Here is a 27,829-nt window from a genome sequence, read left to right as displayed (position 1 = left end):
AACATAAACAGTGAAGAATAGAGATCAAGGAGTACTGAGTCCGTATCATTACGTCACATCATGAGCAGGCAACCGCATAGTATGGAATCAACCGTATAAGCTGGCATCTAAGACAACATGGCGGATCAAGGCAGAACAATAAGAGCGTAAACTGGCAAGTACACGCCACGCACAGCGCCACCCACTCCCACTAACCCGCCCCTCGGACCCAGGACAGAAATAGGTAAAGAAAAGCGCAGAAAACAGAAAAGGCCCATAGAAATGAACTGTATGAAATTAAACCCCCCCCCCCCCCCTACATCAATGCGGAGGCTACGGCCTACCCCCCCCCCCGGCAGTGTGTCTGTCGCCCACTAAAGAACCCGAAATATAGAGAAAAGAAAGGGAGAAAAAGAAAAAGAATCCCCTAATACTGGAGGAGGGCCAAATTCTAAATCACCCGAACTCCCCGGCCATTAAATCTCTCCCCTACCCACAACAACAAAATCAGAGCGTCCAAACATAAAGAAAGCAGGGAGAGACATCAGAAATCGCTTCAGCACGCGTCGAGGAGGCGTCCCGTCCCGGGCCCCCACCCGCCCCTCAAGCACAGTTAACACGAAGAAGATCACTCCTAACCCTGGCCAGATTTCAAGCGTCCACCCAAACATGATCCCGGATAGCACACCGCCCCAGATAGAACAAAGGGGTAAGATGGCCGCCCTCTACAAGGAGAAGGTCCCCCTGCACAAATTGTACACACCCAGTCACCAACCATGGCAATGATCCAGAATAGCGCGGCACCCAAGTCCACCCAATGCAGCATAAAACAGCGACTTAAACCCACAGCATCTCCAGTCTGAGCAGCGTAGAAACATAGTTGCATCCCCAGCGGAGCCACAAACGAGGATAGGGGTTCAGTGGCCGACAGTGAGCGCTGAGGCAGGACAGGAAACAGTGTAGCGTCCACGACATGGGCTGGCGGCAGTCCTGCAGAGAATACAGTCTCAGAATGTTGCTCCAGCTGATAGTTACCCGGCAACAATGTCCCCATTTCGATTTCAGGAGAGACTCGGTCGATACCACAAGGGGGGCCAGCTGGCGAGGCACTCTCCGACCCTAGAGCGGCTGCTTCCAACTTCGCGCCGAGCGCACAGTAGCGATCATGCCAGTCTGCCCTTAAATCGGCTAGCGCTGCGAGGATGGAGGCATGGGTGATGTTAGGCGGCCGATCTAGTGAACCGGCAGTGCGGAGTTCAGCAAAGTATTCCGACCGCCGCTTGAGGCCATGGAGGGCGACACTTTCAGGGGCAGAGACGGAGCCCATTCGTGCTGCAGAGGAGACGACCGCCATATTGTGCACCAACAAAGGGGTATCCGCTCGTATGGGTGGGTCCCACGATAGGCAGCTGGGGTGCGATCTCATACAAAATCCTGAGCTCCCCTTATTAGCGTGCAATGAATCATGTAGGTCCCGTCATGGAAACCCGTCCCGGCGTGGAGCAATGGCTAGTCGCAGCGGCCATTTCCGCCTCGTCAAGTACAAAACAGCGCGGCTCACCTCAACACCGCTCTGAGGGGAAAAAGCGATGAAAACCCACTGCCGGTCGAGTAACACTTCCTCCGAAGGGATCGGTGCGGGCACCTGACAGGCGATGAATCGTAGCGGGGGACGCAGGCACACCACCCATCGGTGGGATCCAAGGAGCTCCGGCCGTCTCCAGCTGGGCACATCGACCCGGGGCACTGGTCCAGGGCTCGGCACCGGTCGTCGAGAAAATCCGCCGTTACAACCAGTAATCGGGCAGGTAAGAGCACCGGAGAAACGCCACCAGCAACAGCGCGCCTCCCTCGTCCTTTCGCGGCTACTTTGCCACAGGATAGTGGTCAGGATAGATTATTAGCGGAACAGGCTCGGGGAGCCGGGCGATTACACGTCCGTCTCCGCCGCCATCTTGGCTCCTCCCCCGCTCAATCCTTTTTAAATTGGTTGCAAGCCTCTATCGGACGAAAAAGTAATCTAATCTTTAAAAGTGATGGTATTTTGTACTATGGTAAGTATACCCTCTCACCTTCCCTCTCAAATGCCTCCAAACATCTACTAAGCTTGGATCCTGTATTACATTTTTTAGCGTATTCCTCATTCTGGGTACAGGGGCACTATCCCTTCGTGTAGAACGATCCATTATAGAACCCAACAGTACACTAAAATCCCCACCAACAATCGCAGGAGCTGAAATATCCACCAATCTCTTTTCCAATTCTACAATGTGCTGTGGATCATCCTCAATGTCTTTGTCATTATATGGAAGGGTAAACTTAATTAAAATGGTGCTACTTCCCGAGATGACATTTCTCTTTAATTGTATCCCCCTTACTTTCCCCAAAGTCATGATCGATAAAATACAGGGGAAATTGGGCAGTTTCGTCTGGACAGCCAGGGGAGTAAGGCTGTTTGGAAACAATTGAGGCGTGAATTGGGAGAAGGTAGGTTGGCACTTCCGGATTTAAGACTATACTGCTTGGCCTTTCAGTTCAAAAATTTTAGAATTCTCTTAGGCACACCAGGGCCCTTGGAGTGGGGTGGGCTATTGGAGGAAATGGTTATGGAGTGGGGATCAAAAGGGTTTCTTTATAAATTTGGGGCAAGGGATTTTTTTTTTTAAGTCCAACTGAAGACGCTTAAGGCAGCGCTTACCCAATGGTTAGGGATAAGGAATATACTTGGAATGCGGTACTTTTCGGATGGTGCACCAATATGGGATTCACCAGGTACACCAGAGTGCCTGCAAGATCAGTTAAGTATCCCATTAAGGAGGGTGGGAAGTAAACTATGGGGCGATCTCCTGGTGATGAAGGAGGGGGTGCGAGATCGGCGGAGTCTGGGAGTTCGAAAAGAAATTACAGAATGAGACCCCGAGAAGGAAGGCAGTCACCGACTGGCACTGGACTCTGGGGCTCTCGGAAGACAAAAAGTTAAAAGCACCATATGAGATCTGGGATTGTGCTATTTTGATGACGGAGCCTCAGAGAATGTGGCAACTCTCTTTCAAACTACTCTATAAGGTGGTCCAACCAGCAAATTTGAAGAACAACCATTTTGTTACAGTCAATAGGCTCTATTGGACACCCCAGAAATTATCGAAATTTGTAACGGGTACAGCGCCAAGATGCCATAGATGTGGTATGTTAGGTGCGAATGATCAACACATGTTTTTCGAATGCCCCCTGTTACAGGAGTATTGGCTTTCGGTTGAGAAAGTAATCAATGAAATTCTGCGTACCAATATTAAAATGTGCTTAAAGTTGAACCTGATAGGGCTGGAGGATCAGCCGACATTGCGCCTATCGGCGAATAGGCGGGCCACACTATTCTATTTGATCCTCCTCGCTAGGAGAGAGATCTGCAAAAAAATGGATAGACTCTGCACCACCCGAAGGTTCTGATTGTTTTCAGGCGGTTGAAACTATTGGCAAAATGGACATAGGAATCGAGGGTGGCCCACGAACTAAGATCTGGGATGATGTTTTGAATTGGAACTGAATATAAGAACTTAATCCATTGCGTCCTATGATTACACCTGTGTACCGGGGTGGCTGGCCCTGAAGAGACTGAGTCAGAGACTTTCAATAACGATCTTAAAGAGGGCTTTATTTTTATATATGATCTTCTCTTCCTGCTGGTTATCCGCTCACGAGCAAATGCTGCCGGGTCTGTTAGGGGCTTCCTTAATGGCTCCAGGATTTCGTCGGTCGGGTGGACACTCTCCCTCCAGGCACCGCAACCGGAAAGGAAGCAGAGAATAGGATCGGATTAGGGACTGGTTTCACAGGTACAAGTACAGGGCCGGGAGTGAGGAGAAAGAAAACCACGTGTATAAGTGCCAGTCACCCTCAATCGTAGTGCGTAATCAGTGCTCGTGAGGAGGGAGGGGTATCAGGGATCTATATACACGGCTCTTTACACTATATACAGGTTTACTCAACAGGTCGGGCACGCCGTCCCACCCAGCCCTCTACTTTGCCCCGTACCTGTTGAAGCCGCGCCCCTTCCGTGGGAGCGTGGCAGGGCGGATCGTGAAGTCGGTGGCCTCCTGGCTTCTCCGGTGCTTCCTCGTCGGTTTCTGCTGCCTCCGGTTTCTCCGCGTCTTCGCTCGTCCTCCTCGTTCCGGTCTCACACCTCTCTCGCTCCTCCTCGGAAACGCCGTTCGTCGCTTCCTGGGTTCCTCCTCTCCTTGATGGGGGTCGGGACGTCACGTGGGTTTGGGGCTCCTCCCCCTTAAAGGGATACTGTTCGTGTACCTCGGTGTCCCACCGGTGTCTCACCGGTGTCTGTCTTCTTCTTCGGGCCAGTCGGGCTGCTGCAGAGAAGGGACAGAAGTGGGTAACAGGGGGGCATGTGTCCACCAGTTTGTGTTCTCTGATTGTCCCGGGGGCGTTTTACCTGCCCTGTCACACACCATCCCCCCTGGATTCTCCAGTTCAGGGAGAGGGAAGACTCTGGACAAACAGTCTGCATTCCTGTTCTCTGACCCCTTTTTGTGAGTCTCTGTGAAGGAGTAGGGCTGAAGGGACAGGAACCACCGGAGTACCCTGGGGTTGTGGGCTCGGTTTCGGCTCATCCATTGTAACGGGGAGTGGTCTGTATGTAGGATGAACGGTCGGCCCTCCAAGTAGTACTGTAGCTTGTCTATCGCCCATTTCACCGCTAGACATTCCCGCTCAATGGTGGAATACCTGCTCTCACGGGGATATAGTTTCCGACTTACATACAAGACCGGATGTTCCAACCCATCTACCCCTACTTGGGAGAGCACCGCCCCTATTCCCACGTTGGAAGCATCTGTGGCTAATATAAAGGGTTTATTGAAGTCCGGCGAGACTAGGACAGGGGCCGTAGTCATAGCTCGCTTCAGGTGTCCAAACGCCTGTGTGGCTTCCTGCGAGGGGAGTGACAGTTCCCTAGGCTTTCGGTCTTTTTGTAGGAGGTCTGTCAGGGGAGCGGCTACCTCAGCAAATCTGGGTATGAAACGCCGATAGTAGCCGATCAATCCTAAGAAAGCTCGCAGGTCTCTTTTATTAGGGGGAGACGGGATCCTCTCAATGGCTTTTATCTTCTCACTTTGAGGGGCTATGATACCCTCTCCCAGGACGTATCCTAAGTAGTTGACACTGGTAAATGCCGCGTGTGATTTTTTTGAATTGATATGCAGTCCGGCCCGTTGTAGAGCTGTGAGGATGATCTGTATGTGGCCCAGATGTTCATTCCATGTGCGACTGTAGATTACAATGTCGTCCAAGTAGGCCGAACTAAATGAAGGGAATGGCTGTAGGACGGTGTTCATAAGGCGCTGGAACGTGGCCGGGGCCCCGTGGAGTCCGAAGGGCAACACAGTAAACTCATAAGGTCCTTCATCTGTCACAAAGGCTGTTTTCTTCCTGTCTCCCTCACGGAGGGGTACCTGCCAAAACCCCTTCGTGAGGTCCAGGATCGTTATGTATACTGCATCTCCTATCTTCTCTATCAGCTCATCGACTCTGGGAATCGGATAAGCGTCGAATGTGGAGATAGCGTTTAGTGCCCGGAAGTCCATGCAAAAACGTTTTAACCCGTCCGGTTTTGGAATCATCACGATCGGAGAGGACCACTCGCTCTTCGAGGGCCTGGTCACTCCTAGGGATAACATATCCCTGACTTCTTTCCTCACTGCTTCCCGTCTGGCGGCGGGAATTCTATAAGGCCTTTGCTTTATGATTTTTCCCAGGGGTGTTTCAATATGATGTTCCACTAGGTCAGTCTTCCCTGGTAGGTCCGAGAAGATATCCGAAAAGGGTTGGAGTATTGTCCGTAGTTCGGTTTCTTTCGTGTTTGACAAGTCCCTGTTCACCACGAGGTGTTCCAAGGTAGAGTTGTGAGGGGACACGGTAGGAATGGCCAGATGGTTTCCTCTGGGTGCTGGTCCCAGCCACTCCTTCAGTAGGTTTATGTGATAACACTGAGTCTTGGCTGGGGAGAGCTGCAGTAGGTGGTGCTTCCTATAGATTTGATTACCCGATAGGGTCCTTGCCATTCGGTTTTGTTTTTGCTGGCGATGGACGGTAATAGGACCAATGCCCAGTTCCCCACATGAAGGCGTCTCAACTTCTTTCCTTTGTCATAATTCCTTTTCTGCTGGATTTGTTTGTGTTCCAGGTTAGTATAAGCGAGGTTTCTGAGTTTGCTGAGTTTGGACTTCAGTTTTAGCGTATACTCCAGCAGGGATCTCTGCTCCTGTTCCTCCTCGGCCTCCCACGTGTCCTTTGTTATTTCCAACAAGGAGCGGGGAAGGCAATCGTACAACAGTTCAAAAGCTGAGCATCCGAGGCAGCTCTGTTTTTGCGCTCTGAGCACATATAGTGCCAACGGCAGCAACCGGTCCCAGTCTGGTCCTTCGGACGTCAACATTTTCTTCAGCGTGGTCTTGAGTGTCTGGTTGTAACGTTCAACCAGACCGTCCGTCTGGGGATGGTAAACCGACGTTTTTAGGTGGCGTATATCCAACGTCTTGCACAGCTCTCGCATCAACCTGGATGTAAACGTTGTGCCTTGGTCGGTTAACACCTCTTTGGGGAACCCTACTCGCACAAACAGCTCCACAAACTTCTCTGCGATGTTGGAAGTATTGGGGGTCCTTAGCGGGAAAGCCTCAATAAATCGAGTGGCATAGTCCACTAAAACTAGAGCGTAGAGGTGTCCTTTGGTTGTTCGCGGCAGCGGTCCGATTAGGTCCATGCCGACCCTTTCAAACGGTACCCCAATGATAGGCAGGGGATGTAGAGGGGCTGCTGGAGGGCGGTGGGTATTCCTTCTCTGACATATTTCACATTTGGCACAATAGTTCTGGACATCTTTATATATGCCGGGCCAAAAGAAATGTCGTAGTATGCTTTCCGTAGTCTTTTCTTTCCCTGCATGGCCTGCAGTGAGATGTGCGTGAGCAAAGAACAACACTTGTTCACGAAAAGACAAGGGCACTAGCAACTGTGGTTCGCTCCCCTCCTCGGATATGCGATACAGTAGGTCCTTTTTGATGATGAACCTGGGGATTACGGGTTGTGCTGTTCCCTGAGAGGAATGAGCGCTTTCCCAGGCATTATACAAGGTTCTGTCCTCCCCCTGGGCAAACTTAAAGCTGCGGTCAAGGACCCATGGTTCTGGGGTTATGAGCGCGGGGAACGGACAACCCCCTTTTTGTGCGGACTGGTTCAGGGTCTTCCGAAAGAGAGAGAGGAACTCTGGGTTGTCCACCCCTAGTATCATGTCTTCTGGGAGGGAATCCACTACTCGAAGTCTAACGCTACAGAAGCCCTTATCTCTATGGGTCAAGGTAATCAAGGCTACGGGATAGGGTTTCACGTCCCCATGGACACAGCGGATGTAAACAATGGTGTCCTGGAGATACTGACCGGGCCGCACAAACCTTTCTTGCACCACAGACTGTCTAGACCCTGAGTCTAGGAGGGCTCTCACTGTTTGTCCATTCATCCTCATACTCACGTAAAATGAGGTCCCCAATTCGGCGGTATACAACACAGTCCTAGGAAGGTAGCCCACTTCCATCGGCTCTTCAGGGGGTCGTCTTCGGGGGCACATTCTGGCAATGTGGCGCCACAGTCGAAGCATTGTGGACCTCTTGAGAGGGGGGATACCAATCCCGCGGGGTTAGGTCTCTTCGGTTCCAGAACGAACTTGGGTTTCTTGTCCGTTTTTGGGGCCAGCACGTGTTTGGTAGGTTTGTCCGGTTCCCAACCTGTGGACTTGGGTTGGGCCCGAGCATAGTGAGCGGCCATTTCAATGGCCTGTTCAATATCAAGTCCAGCATGTTGTCGAAGCCATCTCTGAGAGGCATATGGGAGGGCTTACATAAATTGTTCCAAATAGACTTTATTGAGTATTTCCTCCTTTGTACATGTTTCAGGTCTCAGCCACTTATCGGCAGCTGTCTTTAAGCGGAAAAAGAGGGTTTTAGGGTTTTCTCCTGGGGTCCCCCTTTCCTTCCTGAAACGGACTCGGTATGCTTCTTGGTCCAGTCCCAGGTGATCCAGTATGACCTCTTTTATCACTGTATAGGGGGTGTTCCCCAAGGGGTTCGCCGCTTGGTAGGCCGATTGGGCCTCTCCTGTTAGGAGGGGTGCTAGAAAGAAGGGCCACTTCTGTTCCGGCCACCCCAGAGCCCTGGCAGCCCTTTCGAAGTTTAGCATAAAAGCGTCAGGATCCTCGCCGGTTATATACTTTTGGAGCGCTATCCCCGTGGGTTGGGGAGTATGGCTCCTACCGTCTATTTGAGTCACTACAGTGGGAGGCGGCACATTCTTCATGCTTTCGAGATGAGCAGTGAAAGTATTCTTAAACAGGTCCCGGTCAGCCTGGGCTGAGGATAGTTGGCGTTCTACTGCCCATTCTAGTTTTTCCTGTCCTTTGATCATGTGCTGTATGAGGGCGTCCATCTCACTCTCACAGATGGGCTGAGGTGGTATGGATCCCACTTCTGACACCACTTGTACCGGGGTGGCTGGCGCTGAAGAGACCGAGTCAGAGACTTTCAATAACGATCTTAAAGAGGGCTTTATTTTTATATATGATCTTCTCTTCCTGCTGGTTATCCGCTCACGAGCAAACGCTGCCGGGTCTGTTAGGGGCTTCCTTAATGGCTCCAGGATTTCGTCGGTCGGTGGACACTCTCCCTCCAGGCACCGCAACCGTAAAGGAAGCAGAGAATAGGATCGGATTAGGGACTGGTTTCACAGAGACAAGTACAGGGCCGGGAGTGAGGAGAAAGAAAACCACGTGTATAAGTGCCAGTCACCCTCAATCGTAGTGCGTAATCAGTGCTCGTGAGGAGGGAGGGGTATCAAGGATCTATATACATGGCTCTTTACACTATATACAGGTTTACTCAACAGGTCGGGCACGCCGTCCCACCCAGCCCGCTACTTTGCCCCGTACCTGTTGGAGCCACGCCCCTCCCGTGGGAGCGTGGCAGGGCGGATCGTGAAGTCGGTGGCCTCCTGGCTTCTCCGGTACTTCCTCGTCGGTTTCTGCTGCCTCAGGTTTCTCCGCGTCTTCGCTCGTCCTCCTCGTTCCGGTCTCACGCCTCTCTCACTCCTCCTCGGAAACGCCGTTTGTCGCTTCCTGAGTTCCTCCTCTCCTTGACGGGGGGTCGGGACGTCACGTGGGTTTGGGGCTCCTCCCTCTTAAAGGGATACTGTTCGTGTTCCTCGGTGTCCCACCGGTGTCTGTCTTCTTCTTCGGGCCAGTCGGGCTGCTGCAGAGAAGGGACAGAAGTGGGAAACAGGGGGCATGTGTCCACCAGTTCGTGTTCTCTGATTGTCCCGGGGCGTTTTACCTGCCCCGTCACAACCTGCGTGGAACTAGCAACCAGGAAACTGGATGGGCTGAAGCGCATGGCTATATGTTTAATTGCAAATAGCCTGGGGAGGTACAGGTCAGATGTCAGGCTTGACTTTGCAAACACTGGTGGTATAAGGACAATAAAAAAAGTTAAAAAATGATTGATCCTGGCATAGAGCGTGTCTTAGTAGTGCAGCTTTCTTGTGACCAGGTCCTGCGTGACAGTATTCCGAGTGATGATGGCAGCCATTTTAAAATCTTCCTTAAAATCTTTAGGATATGGAAGCATGAGGCGGTGATAGCGTTGCAGTCATGTCTTTCAGTAGGCAAGTGCCACCTGCTTCTTGGGAAGATAATGGGGTTGACTATCTATTGGGTGGGGAGGTTGCTTTTCTGCTAGTCCTCTTTCATCTGCCTCATCCCAAAATACTTGTTCGCTACAAAAGCCCACCCAGATATTAGGGACATGCAATCCAATGCCCTGAACAGTGAATAGGTCTCAAGTAATTAATGGAGGCAAAATTATCACTTGAACGTGAAGAGGTTTTGGAATCAATGCAACACCAGCACCCCAAGTGATGTACAGTTCTTTGATGCGTATATTGAAGCTTACCTGTGGCATTGCTCAGTACAGGGTTGTTGTCCCTTTGGGGAACCTATGCAACATAAGCAGCTTGGGGCTTAGTTTCATCAGGCTGCTTCTTCAAGCGTCCTTCTGAAGAATCAAAAGGTTTAGAGGTTTACATTGGTGGAGTTTGACAACACTACAAGTATGTTTTTATGTGTGAGTTCAGAACTTACCGGTAGTGTGTAGCAAGCAGGTAGATGCTTTAAGCAGGTTCCTCTCAGGTCTACATAATTTAGTTTTACATGTAGCTGATTCATCTAGTGTGTTTGGAAAAGGCATCTGTAGACTGGTGCGGAACTTCATTTGACACCTTTGTACTGGTCCCATTGATTTGAACTACAATAGGGAAAGTTCAGTGCATCATGGCCCACAATGTTTGCCATTGCACCCAGCTTTAAAGATTTAGATGATGGGCCTTGACCTTCTACAGTATGCTGCACAATCTCCCATCAGGGTATCCTACACACATAATTAGTTGTCAGGGTGCAATGAGAACATTTTTCCACCCGAGCTTGACTTTTCACTTAACAGGTTGCGTTAATACTGCAGTATTGCAACATTCTCCCAAGAGTTCCCTTAACAAAATTAATTACTGCGTATAATTACTATGGTAATTCTCGTTTTTTTAATGATTTTGTCACCTGTAGATTTGAGTGGATATATTAGGAGTGCAGAATTCCTGCATCTTGTGTAATTCCTGATTTGGCTGAGATAAAGGAATGCCACTACCACATATTTTGCTACTGCCATTGATTTGACATCATCGTGAAAATCCCCCGAACAAATAGCTGTCACTAATCAAAGCTAAAAAATCGGTGTTTGCATTGTATTTTCAGTAGATAAGAACTATAAAGAGGAACATCAACTAAGTGATAAGGCTCATAGTTTTCAGTGATTTGCTTCATTATTCCTACTTTTGCTCTTCCACCTACGCAGTCCTAAACACCCACCCTCCCAGTAGTTACTGTACACTACACTGTGTTTCTGCTGTAGGAGTATTTGACTTCTGCCCTATTTGACTTCTGCCCTCAGCGTAGAGGAGCCAAGAACATAAAACCAAGTTGAACGGTTTTGACATTCAAATTTCATTATAGCAGGCTATTAATTATGTACCTGTCTACAGGGTAGGGACTCTGAAGATGAGGTATGTGGCATAGAAGAGTAGGGTTCAATCTAATGAAGAATATGATGGAAAAAGTGGACTTTGTAAAACACTAGAACATTGTGGTGGTGTATGCAGGAAGGAGATGTACATCAGTGAACTTTATCTATTTTACTTTTGGTATTTGTTTTTTAGATCCCCATTTGATATTTTTGGAAACCGTGTGTGATAGACCATGTTATAGGAATTTTGCCTATTTCATAGGGAAAAGAAACATTTTCATTCACTTTATGAAGTAAAAGGAGCTAGAAAACCGACAGAGGGATTCATTGGGCTAGAAGTATATAACAATAATGAAAAAGTAGGCGTATGTTTTCTTATTTAACTCTTTTGAAAGGCTTCCATAGAAATTTTGTGTTTGAGGCATATGAGCTGCAGATTGTACACTTAGCAATAGATCGCCACCTGGTGTTGGGCTCGGATGATTGCAGGTTGTTGTCTTCTTGGAAGAAGTCTTTGTAGTCACGAGATAGGTGATTCCTCCCTTGGACAATACTGCGCATGGTCATCGACTCCATCCTCAGATTGTTTTTTTCCGCCACTGGGTTCGGATGAAAGTTTTCCGCTCCGGCTAGAAAACACTTTTTCTGCATTTTCGAAGCGTGAAACTTTAGATAAACTTTTTCGACATCGAATAGACTTTTCGACATCACCAGCTACATCCCGGTGCGTCGACGTGGGCCGTTGGGCCTATCGGCGCCGTACGGCCTACGCCTCCTGGACAGAGCTCCATTCAAAAGATGCCCGGTATGTCGAGCAAAATTCCCTCATAGCGACCATCACGAGGTTTGCAACCTCTGTCGCTCGCCAGAACACGACGAGTCGACCTGCACAGCCTGTGCCTCCTTCCGATCGAAGAAGACCATTCGGGATCGGAGGGCTCGTCGACACGAGATGAGGAAATCAGCGCCACACCGGAGGCCATCTTTGAGGAGGAGATCGCCGAAGAAGACGTCTCCGAGGACGAGAACCCACTCGAAGATATCTCCGAGGACGAGGCTCCACTCGTTGCGGAGGAAGACTCACCTGATCATCATATCGGGAGCAGAGGACTCGGACGATTCGATTCCATCTCGACAACCCGTGAGTACCTCTGCCTCGGCACAACAGACAATACCCAAACAAAAGGCAACGGTCAGCACTCCTCCCATGGGGCCCAGTCCAGACCGAAATTTACCCTCCGACGCCCCGCCTTTGGGCTCGGCTCCGAGGAAAAAGACTACGCCTTCCGGTGCCTCGGCGCCGAAAAAACCACATGTGTCATTTCCACCTCCTCCATTGGCACCGAAACATCCTTCGACACCGAAGGACTCTTCGACACCGAAGGCAAAACGCCCTTCAGTGCCCAAACACCCTTCAGTGCCCAAACACCCTTCGGCACCCGAACCAAAAGACACATCGGTGCCGAAGCCAGGAACCGTACCGGACCTGAAAGCTTCGACTCCGAAACCCTCCGGTTCCAAAAATAAGGAAGGGAAGCTAGATTCCGGCGCTGGAGGCCCAACAAAACCTGTCTCCACGCCAAAATCTTCAATATCGGTACCAAAGACTCCAGACAAGCCTAAACCACCTTCGGCACCGAAAAAATTGCCACAGGACTCAATAACTCCTCCTAAGGCAAAGAACAATAAGCAACCCCTATCGGCACCGAAAAAATCGACGCCGAAGAAAATTATAGAAGAGGAAGATCTGTTTAGACCAGATCCTAGACATAAAGTCCATATTAATCCAAAAACTGGACATGTGGAAGCAATTCCTTATAAAAAAAAAAGACCAGCAGACACACCACTTCCACCTGTGGTTCCTGCCAAAAAGGATTGTGCAACTTCTCCAATGCACCCTTCCTCTCCTTCACCTTCTTCCTCTCCTATTACTCCATATATTGAACCTATAACTTCTCCTGCTCAATCTCCTGCATCATCACACCACACTGACGAGGCGTATGATTAAGGATGCGGGGATGACGTACCAGAGCCACATACATACCCTTTAGATGAGGATGTCAATCCAGAATATCCAAAAGATGACGATGCATATCATTTTCCACCAAACAATGCACCAGACATCCCTGATCCTCAGTACTACCCAACAAAACCTTCTCCTCCAGAGGATAGTATTGGGTTTAATCATCTATTAAACAGAGCTGCCCTTTACCATGGAGTTTCAATGCACTCTGATGCCATTGAGGAGGATTTCTTATTGGACACTTTTGAGCAGTCACAAAGGTCTACTCAAATATTACCCATGATCAAAGGAGTCATTAAACATGCTCCAGACATTTTTAAAAATCCAGTACGGTGTAGGGTGCTAAATCCCAGAATAGAGAAAAAGTATAGACCAACACCAGCTGATCCAGTCTACATTAAGGGACATCTGCCACTAGACTCTTTGGTAGTGTCAAATGGACGTAAAAGAGCCAATTCCCAAACTTCTGGTGACACACCCCCGCCTGACAAAGAATCTAAAATTATTGATGCGTCACGGAAACGGATTGCTGCGCAAGCAACAAACATATGGTGCATAGCAAACACACAAGCCTTACTCTCACGCTACAACAGGGCTCACTACGACCAACTAGAAAAATTAATGGAGCACCTACCAGATCAATACAAAGATCAGGCAGCAGAGCTCTTACAAGAAGGCAAATTAATATCTAATGCCTCAATTAAATGCGCACTAGATGTAGCTGACACAGCATCCAGAGCAGTTAATACTAGTGTTATTCTCAGACGTCATGCATGGTTACGCATTTCAGGTTTCAAACCAGAAGTACAAACTACCATCCTGAACCAGCCCTTTAATCAGAACCAGTTGTTCGGGCCGGAAGTAGATAACACACTAGAAAAGATGAAGAAAGACACGGACACTGCTAAGTCTAAGAACTTCTAGTCTGGGTGCATTACAATCCACCCAGACTAGAAGTTCTTTTCGCCGCTCCTCTTATAGAGGAGGCTCCAAGCAGACCGGCACAGATACCAAATCATCTTTTAAGACACACACACAAACCTCCTCTAATAAAGGCTACTTTAGAGGAGGATACAGAGGCAACAACAATAAGGGAAGAGGTAGAGGTAATAACAACAACCGCTCCTCTTCCACTTTCAAACAGTGACTTCCTTCTGCCTCCCCTACAGCATTCCACTCCTGTGGGGGGCCGACTATCACAGTTCCTACCTGTTTGGAATTCCATCACAACAGACAAGTGGGTAAGACAGATTATCCAACATGGCTACTGCCTAGAACTCACAGCAACCCCCCCCAAACATACCACCCAGGCAGTGTCCAATGTCCGCAGAACACATACCTCTGCTTCAACAGGAAGTTCTAGCACTTCTAGAAAAAGATGCTATTCAAGTGGTCCCTTTACAGGAACAAGGAACAGGAGTCTACTCCCTGTACTTCCTAATACCCAAGAAGGACGGGTCATTGAGACCAATTCTCAACCTCAGGCCCCTCAACCACTACATACAATCAGATCATTTTCACATGATCACTTTACAACAAGTACTCCCATTACTAGAACAGGGAGACTTTCTTACAACACTAGACCTAAAGGACGCATATTTTCATGTTCCTATACATCCTGCGCACAGGAAGTATCTAAGGTTTGTCATACAAGGACAACACTATCAGTTCAAAGTCCTTCCATTCGGGGTCACAACAGCACCACAAGTGTTTACAAAGTGCTTAGCAGTAGTAGCAGCACATCTCAGAAGACAACAGATACATGTCTTCCCTTACCTCGACGACTGGCTCATAAAAGGAAGATCGTTCAACCAGTGTGTACAGCACACAAAACAAACGATTCAAACATTACATGACTTAGGGTTTACAATAAACTACACCAAGTCGCACCTAGAGCCTTCGCACGTCCATCAATATCTAGGAGCTTCCATAGACACATCGGCAGCTCTAGCGTATCCCAGTCAAGCCAGGATTCAAAGCATTCAGAACTTAGTCTCCCTTTTTCAATGCCAACACTCTCTTCAAGCCAGAGTGTTCATGAAATTAATAGGCATGATGGCGTCTTGCATCTTCATAGTTCCTCACGCAAGACTGCAAATGCGCCCACTACAAGAATGTCTAGCACAACAGTGGAATCAGGCTCAAGGTCAGCTCACAGACCTGGTGTTGGTGGACAGCCGTACATATCGCTCTCTGCAATGGTGGAACACCAAAAACTTGACAAAGGGACGGCCGTTCCTAGACCCTGTTCCACAAATAGTGCTCACGACAGCTGCATCCCTCGCAGGATGGGGAGCCCACCTCTTGCATTATACCACACAAGGCCAGTGGAACAACCAACAGAAACGGTTCCACATCAACCATTTAGAGTTGCTAGCAATTTTCCTAGCACTCAAAACTTTTCAAGTACAAGTACAAAACAAAGCTGTTCTAATCCGGACGGACAATATGACCGCCATGTATTATGTACAAAAACAGGGGGGGGGACACTCTCTGCAACTGTCCCAGCTTGCACAGAACATTCGGAGATGGGCCATCCCTCAAAACATACACCTGACAGAGGAACACCGTCCAGGAATTCGCAATCATATAGCAGATCTGTTGAGTCGTCAATCACAACAGATTCACGAACGGGAGCTGCACCCACAAGTTCTCCAACCATTCTTCCAAAGGTGGGGGCATCCACAGATAGATCTGTTTGCCACCCACGAAAATGCAAAATGCCCAACCTTCGCCGCCAGGTTTCCACACCCACGATCGGACACCAATGCGATATGGATGAACTGGTCAGGCAGATTTGCGTACGCTTTTCCGCCTCTCCCACTCATTCCACTAGTAGTACGCAAGCTCAGACAACAGTCTCTCAAACTAATACTAGTGGCCCCCACATGGGCACGTCAGCCGTGGTTCACCACACTACTAGATCTCTCACTGGTTCCACATCAGAAATTACGGCTCACGCCATCTCTGTTAACACCGAACCATGGAGAAATAAGGCACCCAGAACCAAACCAACTGAATTTGGCGATCTGGCTCCTGAGGTCTTAGACTTTGGCTACTTAAACTTACCACCAGACTGTATGAACATAATTAAAGAAGCTAGAAGACCCACTACAGAGCATGTTATGCTGCTAAGTGGAAAAGATATACAAAATAGACAGCATCTATCTCTCTTTAGAGTACCTGCAATAAAAGCATTTATGGAAGGATTAAAACGAATAATCCCACCTAGGTTACCACCTGCACCAGTATGGAACCTAAACGTGGTCCTTACAAGACTTATGGGTCCCCCTTTTGAGCCTTTACCCAAGTGTGAACTGTAATTCCTAACATGGAAAACTGCCTTCCTTGTTGCCATCACCTCTCTCAGAAGAGTAAGTAAAATACAAGCATTCACAATAGAAGAACCATTTTTTCAAATACACCCTAACAAAGTGGTTCGTAGAACCAATCCAAAATTCCTGCCAAAAGTTATTACTCCTTTTCACCTTAACCAATCAGTAGTTACCAGTGTTTTTTCAAAAACCGGACTCTGTTGCAGAAAGGGCTTTACGCACCTTAGATGTTAGAAGAGCTCTACTATACTACGCAGACAGTACTAAATCCTTCAGAAAGACGAAACAACTATTTGTATCTTTCTCTCCCCCACACAAAGGCAATCCCATCTCTAAAGGAGGAATTGCCAGATGGATTGTAAAGTGTATCCAAATATGCTATCAAAAAGCTAAACGTACACTAACGGTTCCTCCTAGAGCGCACTCCACTCGCAAACTAGGAGCCTCTATGGCTTTCTTAGGAAACATACCATTAGAGGACATATGCAAGGCAGCAACATGGTCTACAATACACACCTTCACTAAACACTATTGTGTTGATGTGCAAGCCAAGCATCAAGCTGTAGTAAGCCAAGCTGTCCTTAAAACACTATTTCAGTATACTGCAACGGACACAAGCAACCACCGCTAGGGGCGACACTGCTGCACAATCGTTGCTAAGGGTAAAATCTGCAGCTCATATGCTTGAATGGAATATGCTACTTACCAGTATGCATCTGTTCTTGGCATGTAGAGCTGCAGAGTTGTACACGCCCTCCTGCCTCCCCGGGACGTGTATCCGTTCCAGTACTCCTCTTACTTAGATGCACACGCATGGACATCCTTTTCTCTTTACTTCTACTAACTCCATTATTTCCCATCATGGCGAAAAACAGTCTGAGGATGGAGTCGATGACCATGCGCAGTATTGTCCAAGGGAGGAGTCACCTATCTTGTGACTACAAAGACTTCTTCCAAGAAGACAACAACCTGCAATCATCCGAGCCCAACACCAGGTGGCGATCTATTGCTAAGTGTACAACTCTGCAGCTCTACATGCCAAGAACAGATGCATACTGGTAAGTAGCATATTCCTTTTACCTCCTGTCACACACTTCACTCTTTCATCCATTCATGTGCTTGAACTTAATAAACAGAGATGAATGAGCAAATGATAGAAGCTGCACTCTTTAAAGGGTCGAGGTCCGTTTCCATATTGTGCCCTCCTCATAACCTACATTTATAATGGCTCACTAAAGATATCATATGCCAATTCATCCACTAAGTTTATTCATGAAGAAACCAATATTGGGTGTTTCAATAAGTTGAAATTTTGGTCTGAATAATAACTGATTGCCGGCACACATAAACAAAAACAATAAATTGCCTTTTTCAATTAAAAATTGAGAAGGTAGCACTTACTACAATTTGCAAAGTAAGAAAAGAAGAAAGTTCAATAAAGAATGGTAAAACCCTCCCTGTGGTTCAGTTTGTTGCAGTATGCTTCAGGGAATAGGGTCTAAATAAGGCCTGGGTGGTAAACTCCGCTCTGTTTGTGGAGTTTTCTGCACTCTGCGTAGCATGTGGAGTTCCGAGATGTAAAGCAGAGTTTTTTTCTCTCTTGTGCTAGCCAACGTTAAGTTGGCATGTCGGGAAAATCCAAGACTAGACCAACTTACAGCAAGATTTCTCAACGTGGGTGTGTAGGAAAGTGTCCCTTTTTGCATGATTGCCCCTCAGTTTTTGCCCGATGCTCTTTGACTAAGTGTGCCCTGGGTTTCTGCCAACCAGGTACCCAGGGCCTATGTTCTTTCCCTAAAACTGTACTGTTGCATACCCAATTGGCAACTCTCTGGCCACATACAAGTCCCTTCTAAAAGGTACCATGGATACCAAGGGCACTGTGACCACGGAAGGCCTCTAAGGACTGCAGCACATATTGTGCCACCCTTAGAGGCCCAGTATCTTAACTTACACACACACTGCCATTAAAGGCTGCGTGTTTTGGTGCAAAGAAAAAAGAAGAGTCAACATGGCACACATCCCTATGTGAAATGCCACCCCTCTAGCTGGGTGCACTATGCCACTGGTGAGGGTACACGCGCATGAACCCTGTACCCCTACAGTATCGAAGTCCATTCTTAGACATGGTAAGTACAGTATAGCCATAAAGAGTATATGGTCAGGGAGTTTGTCAATATGAACTCCAGAGCACCATAATGGCTTTACTGAAATCTAAGACGTTTGGTAACAAACTTCTCAGCACATTGAACCCATACTGATGCCAGTGTGTGATTTAATCCCAAATGCACTCAGAGGGCATCAAAGAAATGCCCCCTGAATAACGACATAACTCTAGTCTCCTGGCTGACTGGCGTCTTGCCAGTTGCCACCCCCAGACATGTTTCTGGACCCCTGGATCGAGAGTCTCCCGCAGTTGAGGTCCTGAAACAAAGCACATTCTGGGTAGAGGTGAAAGTGGCGACTTAACTATACAGACCTTGACCAAGACATGTATAAAATCGCCCGTCGCCAATATCACGGTCTGATTAAAACAGCCAAAAGGGAATACTATACGGAAGCCATTAATAAAAGCAATAACAAACAAAAAGAAATCTTCAACACTGTAAACACATTTACTAACCCTAAAACCATGCAGAAAGACATCCCCCCCTCACAGACCCTGTGCAACACCATTACAGACTTCTTTGAGGGTAAAATCTTAACGCTGACCAAAGACTTCCCGCAACCTCATAACCATGAGGAGAGCAAGGCAATCAATTCCAGCTTAAAAACTCATACCCTGACCTCTTTTCAACCTGTAAGCCAAGAAGAATCTCAGATAGAAATCCTCAAAATTAAATCAGGATCCCCCTTCGACCCCTGCCCCCCGTTGGTGCTCCATTCACTAATAGAGATTGCCAACCCACTCATTAATAGCATCATAAATTCCTCACTCAACCACGGTCTGGTCCCCGAAGAATGGAAACTCGCAGCAGTCAAACCCTTGCAAAAAAAAAACACTACCGGACCCTACTACCCTCACAAACCTTCGTCCCATTTCCCTACTTCCAGCGTTCTGCAAACTTACTGAGAAAGCTGTCAATAAACAATTCACTGCTTTCTTGGAAGCCAACAACATCTGGCATCCCAACCAAGCAGGTTTCAGATCCCAACATTCAACAGAATCAGCCCTAATCTTCTCCTCTGAAACCCTCCGTGCAGCACTAGATCAGGGAAAGAAAGCAGTCCTGGTTCTGTTAGACCTGTCTGCGGTGTTTGACACGGTGTCCCATACCATTCTGTTGGACCGTCTAGCCGCGGCAGGAATTGTCGGAACTGCACTGAGCTGGATAAAAAGCTTCCTTGCAAATAGGAGACAAGTGGTGGTCTTAGGACAGTACAGGTCAGAAGAAAAGTTAGTAGGCTCTGGAGTCCCCCAAGGCACTTGCCTGAGCCCCACACTTTTCAATATATATATCGCCCCACTTATCACCCTCATCTCATCTTTTGGTATAGATATCATTGCATACACAGACGACACACAGCTCATTCTGGTGTTGGAGAATGACACCTGTGAAGCCGAAACAAAGCTCCAAAACTGCCTTACCGCCACGTTCAAATGGATGAACCTAAATCATCTCAAGTGCAATACTGGGAAAACTGAAATTCTACCTTTCGGCAAAGGAAATACCTTCAACCCCACTTCGTGGTGGCCTGAGGACGCCATTGCCCCCCCCCCAAGTACTGCCTCCTCAGTCCGTAACCTAGGGATCAAATTTGACCCCTCCCTGAGCTTCAAACAGCAAGCCATAGCCGTAGCAGGGACCTGCTTCGGAATTATTAAAGGGCTCAGGAAATTTTACAACCTAATTTCCATCTCTGCAAGGAAAACGGTCGCAGTATCCCTCATCACCTCCCGCATCGACTATTGTAATACTATATGCAGGGACCAACAGAGAAGTATGCCACAAATTACAAATGGTACAGCATGCTGCAGCCAGACTAGTGTTAGGATGGAAGAAGAGAACCTCTGGCACAGCAGCAATGAACATCCTACACTGGCTGCCCATCTACAAAAGGGTGCTCTTTAAAATTCTACTGATCACTTTCAGGGCTTTCAATGGAAAGGGACCCAACTACATACTAAAAATGTTCAAGCACTACAGCCCCACGCGATGCCTCAGGTCTCAAGGGGCCAATCTTCTCACCATTCCCAAATTCAGACTCAAGACTAAAGGAGGAAAATCCCTGGCGGTACTAGGCTCCAAGGCCTGGAACCTTCTCCCCCCTCATCTCCGTCAAATCCCCTCAGAAGCAATTATCAGAAAGGCCCTCAAAACTTGGATCTTCACTCTCTCCGAACAGCAATGTAAAAACCTAGTCTAGATACAGCCCCCCTTCCCCTCCATATCTACTAGGGTTATTAAATCTCTTCTACAGCGCAAAGATGCTCCTTGGAGTGCAACCTGGGCTTTATAAAAACCCCATCACATCACATCACATCACATCACATCACAGGTGCCAAGACCCCCAGGATGGGCATGGTCCATGAAGGGGAACCTTCAAAGGCTTGCCGCCTTTATGAGCTGACCCAGCCATTTACTGCTTCCAGCAACTGCCCCCACTGGTTCTAAACCACACTTTGGGAGGGAGAATTTGCTGGAAAACCAAGATAGGAGGAGAGGTGAGGCAATGCACCACTCTCAGTCCCTGTGCCCCCTCCCACTGGAGGGTGGCCTAATGGGGGGTGTACCTGAAATGCCCCTAAATTTAGTATTTAGGGCCAACCCCATGCCTTGCCTTCTCAGACAAGCAAGAAGAAGATGGACCAAAGCACAGTTCTGAAGGAAGAAGAGGAGGACACCAACTGCCTTAGCCCCAGCCCTCCCGGCCTGTCCTGACCTCTACCTGCTCCAGCGGAATCCCGGCATGTCCTGCAGCTAGCAGGCCTACAAAACACGGAGGACCTGCCCTGCCTTACCTACAAAGACTTTGTCTCCCGTGAGCACCAGACTTGCTCAAGAACCAGACTCTGGCTCTGGCCGAATCCATGAGTCTGCACTACTCGGCACCCGATGCCCACCGCCCGAGTTCGAGTGGCCCTACACCTCAAGGAGGTCTCCTCGGCGACCCTGACCTGGGATTTGGTGATCCCAGACCTACCTCAAGCCTCCCGATGATGCCTGCAGCCTCGAGGATCCCTTCCCGACCGTGACCGGAGCTGGTAAGAAAAAAACAACGCCTCAAGACACCCCTGCACCAGATGCTCCACGGCCTTGGGTGGCCCAATCTACTTTGTCCAGGCAATCCCCAACTTACCTCTCCAACCTATGGTCACCTCCAAAAAGTCTTCATGCCCAAACCTGCAGTGTTTATTCCGACCAGAGCTTCCCCATTGAAACCAATAGGGCACCCGATGTTGGTCCAGCACCCTGCACCCAGTCCCCGTGGAGCTGTGGGTGCACCTTGTGTGCTAACTTGGATCCCCCTTTCCCCTGAGCTTAACCCTAGGAGCATTGCTCCCTCAACCTTGTGGCCTGCTTGTGAGCTGCCACCAACCAACGGCCCTCTAGTCCCATAGGCTAACATAGGCCCTCAGCACTCAGCACCCGACTGCCCTAGTGCTGCTGAGAGTGCTTTTTGAGTGTATCCTGGACCCTGGGGAGACCCTTGTTCTAACCCCAGAAACTCAACCCTCACAACCCTGTACTTCCCTACAAACCAATAACCTCATTTTTCCCATTAGGATTGCATGTACTGTTTTCCTTTGAAAAGCCTCTAAGTGTTATGGGTGTTTTGATAAAAACTGTTTTACGTGCCTTTTATCTAGACACATCACACTGATTAGAAAAAGTAATCTAAAAGTATTGTAATTTACTTTTGCTACTGGTTTGTGCAAAGATTCATTCTCATACAGCTTGCTTGTTGATCAGTCTGTCTGGAAAAGTACAATTCTATTTACCTGTACCAAGTCCTACTTGGTGCTAATAAATACAATACAACAAAGAAACATTTTTGATACAAACAGTTGGTCTGAGTTCAGTCTTTGAGTGTGTGATATCATTTCTTGCCTGAGTGTGTACAATAAATGCTTAACATTACCCTCTGATAAAGCCTTACAGGTCGCCCACACTACCAGAAATAGAGAGTAAGCTATTATCTGCTTTTAACTCTGTAAGCCTTTGGGGATCTGCCTGGACTCTGTGCACACTATATCTTACTGTGGTATAGTATATGCAGAGCCAGCTTCATACAGGGTGTTCGTGGATGGTTGCGATCACTCACGTTGAGTAAGCTGCAGCTCGAGTAGACCATCTATTCGAGCGGCAGAAAGAAGCAGCACCCTATTGCTCGGCGCATGGTGCCATTCACGCTGATTTTCCAGTGCGAGACCAATACCATGTACAAAAAATCAGTGTGAATGACGCCACCTAATGGACTCCGCCTCTTGCGGAAGAACTCCGTGTAGCGTGGCGGGGATTTTTGATCACTCCGCGAACTCCTCCCAGGCCTAGTCTAAATAATATCCTTGCATTGTTGGTTGTGGTCTTTTTTTAATTGGAAGGTTTCTAAATTTATGATTTAAATGTCTCACTTCAATAAATGCTTGCTATGATTCTTTTACAATTACAAATGCTCTTCTTTCTTTTGTACTATAGTTATGCAGTTGAATTTTGATATTTGAGATGGTGTTTGAGGCCCATTGCTCAATCAGTAACTCTCTTTAAGCATAAATGTGGATTTATCTTTCCATTCTCCCACCATTCTATATTGGAAATAATAAAAATAAGGCATGAGTACATGATATTTTAATCCCCACAGCATGCCCGCTATACTTTTAAAACATTTTTTAATCTAGAAGTTAATTAAACTTGTTTATTGTTAGATTCGCAGGCTTAAGAATTTTGTTTAAAATGGAATAGGTTTAAAAATCATAAAAGAACTTCCAAAAATTTTAAAAACCATTACACTTTCATAATTCTATAATTCCCAATTGTGTTTTGGGTTTGCATAACCTGTGAGCGTGTAGCTTTGCAAAGTTTGTCATTATCCATTCCTTCAATAAAGAGGTCTTCCAGGGTCTCCTATTGATAAACCCTCTGAACCAATGCAATATGACAAATTATTTATTAGATTTTGTGGCACAGTCCTCACTCTGAGATTGCTAGTGCTTTTTAGGGGTTGGGGAAGGGTGGAGTTCCGTGATTGTGTTATTCTTAGCATGAAATGAGTCCAAGTATATACATTTGTAATTGACTTGCTGCCGTGGGGCTGTTTTTGAACCAGTTTGGTTTCATCTTTCTTTTATATCCAGTCATATAGTCTTACAAAAACAAAAGGACAGAAGGTAAAGCAGCACAAAGGTTTTAAAATAGCCCTTCTTTAGTCATGATAGCTGTCATATGCCAATGTGTTTTCATGGAACTTTCCAAAATTTGATATGCAGTCTGATTAAAATGAGTAATGTTCTTTTTTTTCTAGTTAGCGAATTGGAAACCAAAACTAAGGAGAAGATGGACGCTGCTAGAAAGAAAATCAATTTTGAAATCTCTGACCTCAAAGAAAGGTTGAAAGCTAGTCGTGAAACTATTAACAGTTTGAAAAATGAAATTAAGAAACTTGAAGAAGATGATCTCTCTAAAGACATTTAGAATAACAGTAACAGACTGGTCCAAATGGAAAATGTGCTGCAAGGTGGCACACTCATGTAAATGTTGATGCCTTCAAGCAGATTGTGAGAACTGCAATCTTTATATGTGAATGATTTTACAAGTGCTAACTGGACATTGTTACGCGACTCAGCCGGCTCAAAGCCATTGGTAAAGTTTACTAATATAAACATATTGGACAATGTCTTGCCAAATGCCCTTTTTTTTAATGGAGAGGAGACTGACATGTTCCTGTTTATTGTTTGCACTGTAACCTAACATTGTGTTGGTTTTAACCTTTATGTTTGGCATTTAGCTCTGTTGACCTTTTCACTGCACAAATGGTCCAATAGATAAAACATTATTGTAGTCCAGTGTTGCAGATGCTAAAAACTACATAAATTGTATGTGCTATTATGCTTAATCGATGGGCATGTTTGTATTTCTTCACGTGTTACTGCAACCTATGTTATTGTTTCTTCTGCATGTCCTCTTTTTCTTGGTGTTATCAGATCCTGCAATACTAAGCTAGTGAAAGCTGAAATTTCAATTATTTTAACAGGCAGGCTAAACATTCATATCCCCTCCCTAAAAATCAAATGTTTCAGAAGTAAAGTAATTGGTTACTTGAGAATTGGCTAACTTGATAAGTTTCAACACGGTAGTTTTTTTTGCTTACAACTTTATTTTATGTATTTCATTGTTCTGTCACCAGAAACATGCCGCGTTGTTAACATCAGATCATGAATCAAGCCTTGAAAGGCAGACATTGTCATTAATGATTGCACATGGGTCTCCTATTGGTATATTAATTCATAGTTGATGCTTTGATGTGGCTGTTTTCCTTTAGCTGCCCTAGGGTGAACCAACTGCTCCATACCCAGTTTTGTAAAGTTTTTGGGGACCCATGTGGATGAATACCATCCTCATCTAAGACGGTGAACTGGTCTATGAAGACAGTTGTGAATTGCTTACATTTCTGCAAGAGGAACCAACCAGATGTCATTTTTCATGATTCTCTGCCTCATGATATCTGAAAATTCCACACCATGATAGAAAACTGCTCAAAGATTCAATATCCCAGTATGAACTGAGGTTAAAACAAGCATCCTTTTTAATTTCATGGGCAAGGCTAGAAGATCAATTAGATCAAGCCAATACTGGGCTTATTTGGGGAAAGAGGCTTCTCTTGTATGAATCCAATCAACTACCGTTTCCGTGGCTCGATAAGATAGGAACTATAACATTCCAGATAACCCTTTCATCTTTTTCTTGAATCAAAATAAAAGCAATTGTCATTTCAGCAACAGCAGGTCGTTCAGAAAACCGTGCAGTTTCATGCACAGCTCCACCTGACAGGGAAGGACTTAGATTAGACACCGTTGGCAAGCAACCAAGAGTATTTGCCACAACATTGGCAAATATTGCTACGGCTTCAGCCATTCTGTCATACTATAGTAGACCATTATGGCATGATGCCTCTTTACATGGGCAACTTACCAGATAATTGCCAGACCCAGGCAAATGCAATTTTAATAGCAGAGTTCCTATCTTCTGCCCCAGACACCTCGTTAGACACTTCTAACAGTGCTTTTCACCAGTTGTCAACAGGAACAGTTCTACGATGATATGATTGACTTCACAGCACTTCATTTAGACTTGCAGTGCTATCTGAGGTCTTATATATGCCGTCTGATGGCAAACAACTATTTTATTTGGTAAACATGTAGATGCAGCCTTAGTGTCCATAATCGCTCACAGTGACACAGCCTGTTCTTTTAGCATTTTGCAGAAAATACAAGAACTACCAGTGGAGGAGATACTAAGACCATGGATATGGTTTCCTACAGTCTCATTTTCGTAAATTTCAAACAAGGTTACTGAAGCCAGCAAGGGTATACTTACTCCAACTCTGGAAAGCACAGTCAGTCCTCCAGTATCTCGCTGGACATGATTCTTCAGCTCCTCAATCCCCCTTTGCAGCTAAGGCAAGATTTAAGCGTTTCTTCCAACCTGGCACAACATCACCTCAGCCCGCTGAGGTATGGACATAATCAGGCTTGGACATTCAGTATACTTTGCTACAAAAACACCTTCCCGACATCGAGAGAAGAAAACACATCTTCATCTGGAAGCTTTGCAGGAAGAAATCTTAAAACTCCTCTTTAAAAACGCAAAAGTCATTGCACCAGGGGAACAACAAAACCAATGGTTTTATTTAGGATTCTTTCTTCTCAAGAAAAAAATTGGGTGATTGTACCCTTTTTCAGACCTGAGGGTTTATCAAGAAATAAAGCTTTAAGATTGTAACTGTTGTACTTTGATCTCCTTTTCTTGCTGCTCAGCCTGTATGAATGTGTACTGGAATGTTAGAATGTTGATGTCAGAGCAGAATGTTGGTGTGCCTGGTTGTGAGAGAAAAGACAGTTGGAGACTGAGGGCTGAGCAGCAAAGAACCTGCTCCTGGTGGGGCCTTGAATTAGACTTGAATATACCATCCTCCATGTCAGCTTGAATAAACCTCTACATGAAACTTACCTTATTGACTACATCTGGAGTTCCTACCATTCATCTTTGTAACATTGGCGACGATTTGGATAAAAAACCCTGTGTGTACTGGCATCTGAGGTAAAGATATTTGAATTCATAACAAAAATGTCGGTGGTTTCCTTCTGAAATGAACCTTTAATCACCTACTTCAACCTGCTTCTACAAGGACTTTGTCAAGAAATTGCAAGGTACCTATTTCTTCAATGACCTTTCTGCATCTGCAAGGTAACAAACTTTTACTTCTTTCATAAGCATACTGGCCAGCCCCACCAGTGACCAATCCACCTGTCGCCCTCTTATGTAACCTGCCAGTCCCTGCTGTAATTGTTACCTCAATTATTCCAGTCCTTGCTGCAATTTTCCTTCCTGTCTTTGTGAGGATTCTGCTTGTTTTGTCAGGTTGTGCAACTCTGTAATCTAAAACCTGATATTAATTTTCTAAACAAACAAGCAGTGTTTAAGATACTGTAATGACTTATTCTGACAATGTGAATAACCTCTCTGCCATAATAAACACCTGCTGCCTTCCTGCGGCCTTCGAGAATATTTTTTTCAAAGGCACAGTTTTTGAGTTTTCAACAGCGTTTATCTTCTCACTTTTCTTCTTCAACTGGCAGTGTTTAAAGTACTTTAAGGTTTTAGGCAGACAACGTGTAAAACTGCTACCGACCTGTTACTTTCGAAGTGTGTTACTCGAAAGCACAGTTTAAATCAGCAGCTTTCATTTTCCCATCTGTTTACTTCTGTGCCTGCTTCCATGTTATAATTTATGCCATATTAAAGGAAACATTCGTGCCTACTGACTATAATTTACTGCCTCTAGCGATGTGTTTTTAGGAGTTTATTTTGAATTCACTGGAAATAAGTCACTGTTCACACATTCAAGACTCTTTACAGTCATTTGCTATCGGTGAAAAAGCATTTTCCCATTATTAAAGGTTTTTTTTATGCCTCTATGCCTGGCAAATCTTCGTTATCTTTTTTGGCAGTTGAACCACCTCTGAACTTTCAATAAATGATGAGCGCGAGCATCGTTACCTTCTCCATGGCGTTCTCGTGCTGTTTAAACAGTGACAGCTTTCTTCACGTCATCGGAATCTTCTGCATTGACGTTCCTCCTTCGGCATCAATACAGCTGCTTCTTTTGGTGCAAGTGGTTGTCTTGAACCATCCGGCTGTTCATAAGCG

General features: G+C 46.5%; 1 protein-coding gene across 1 annotated transcript in view; it reads left to right on the top strand.

Annotated features, from left to right (window-relative positions):
* Nucleotides 1-26,401, top strand: part of YEATS4 (YEATS domain containing 4) — a 164,679-nt gene extending 138,278 nt beyond the window's left edge. The window contains exon 7 of the mRNA XM_078678831.1: nucleotides 23,925-26,401. Coding sequence (XP_078534957.1) covers nucleotides 23,925-24,094 — 170 coding nt within the window. The 3' untranslated portion in view covers nucleotides 24,095-26,401. The remainder of the gene's footprint in view (nucleotides 1-23,924) is intronic.
* Nucleotides 26,402-27,829: the final 1,428 nt, after the last annotated feature.

This window comes from Lissotriton helveticus, chromosome 1_1, assembly GCF_964261635.1.
Source record: "Lissotriton helveticus chromosome 1_1, aLisHel1.1, whole genome shotgun sequence".
NCBI classification, from domain to species: domain Eukaryota; kingdom Metazoa; phylum Chordata; class Amphibia; order Caudata; family Salamandridae; genus Lissotriton; species Lissotriton helveticus.
Note: the sequence above shows the minus strand (reverse complement) of the source record. Positions and strands in the feature narration are given on the sequence as shown.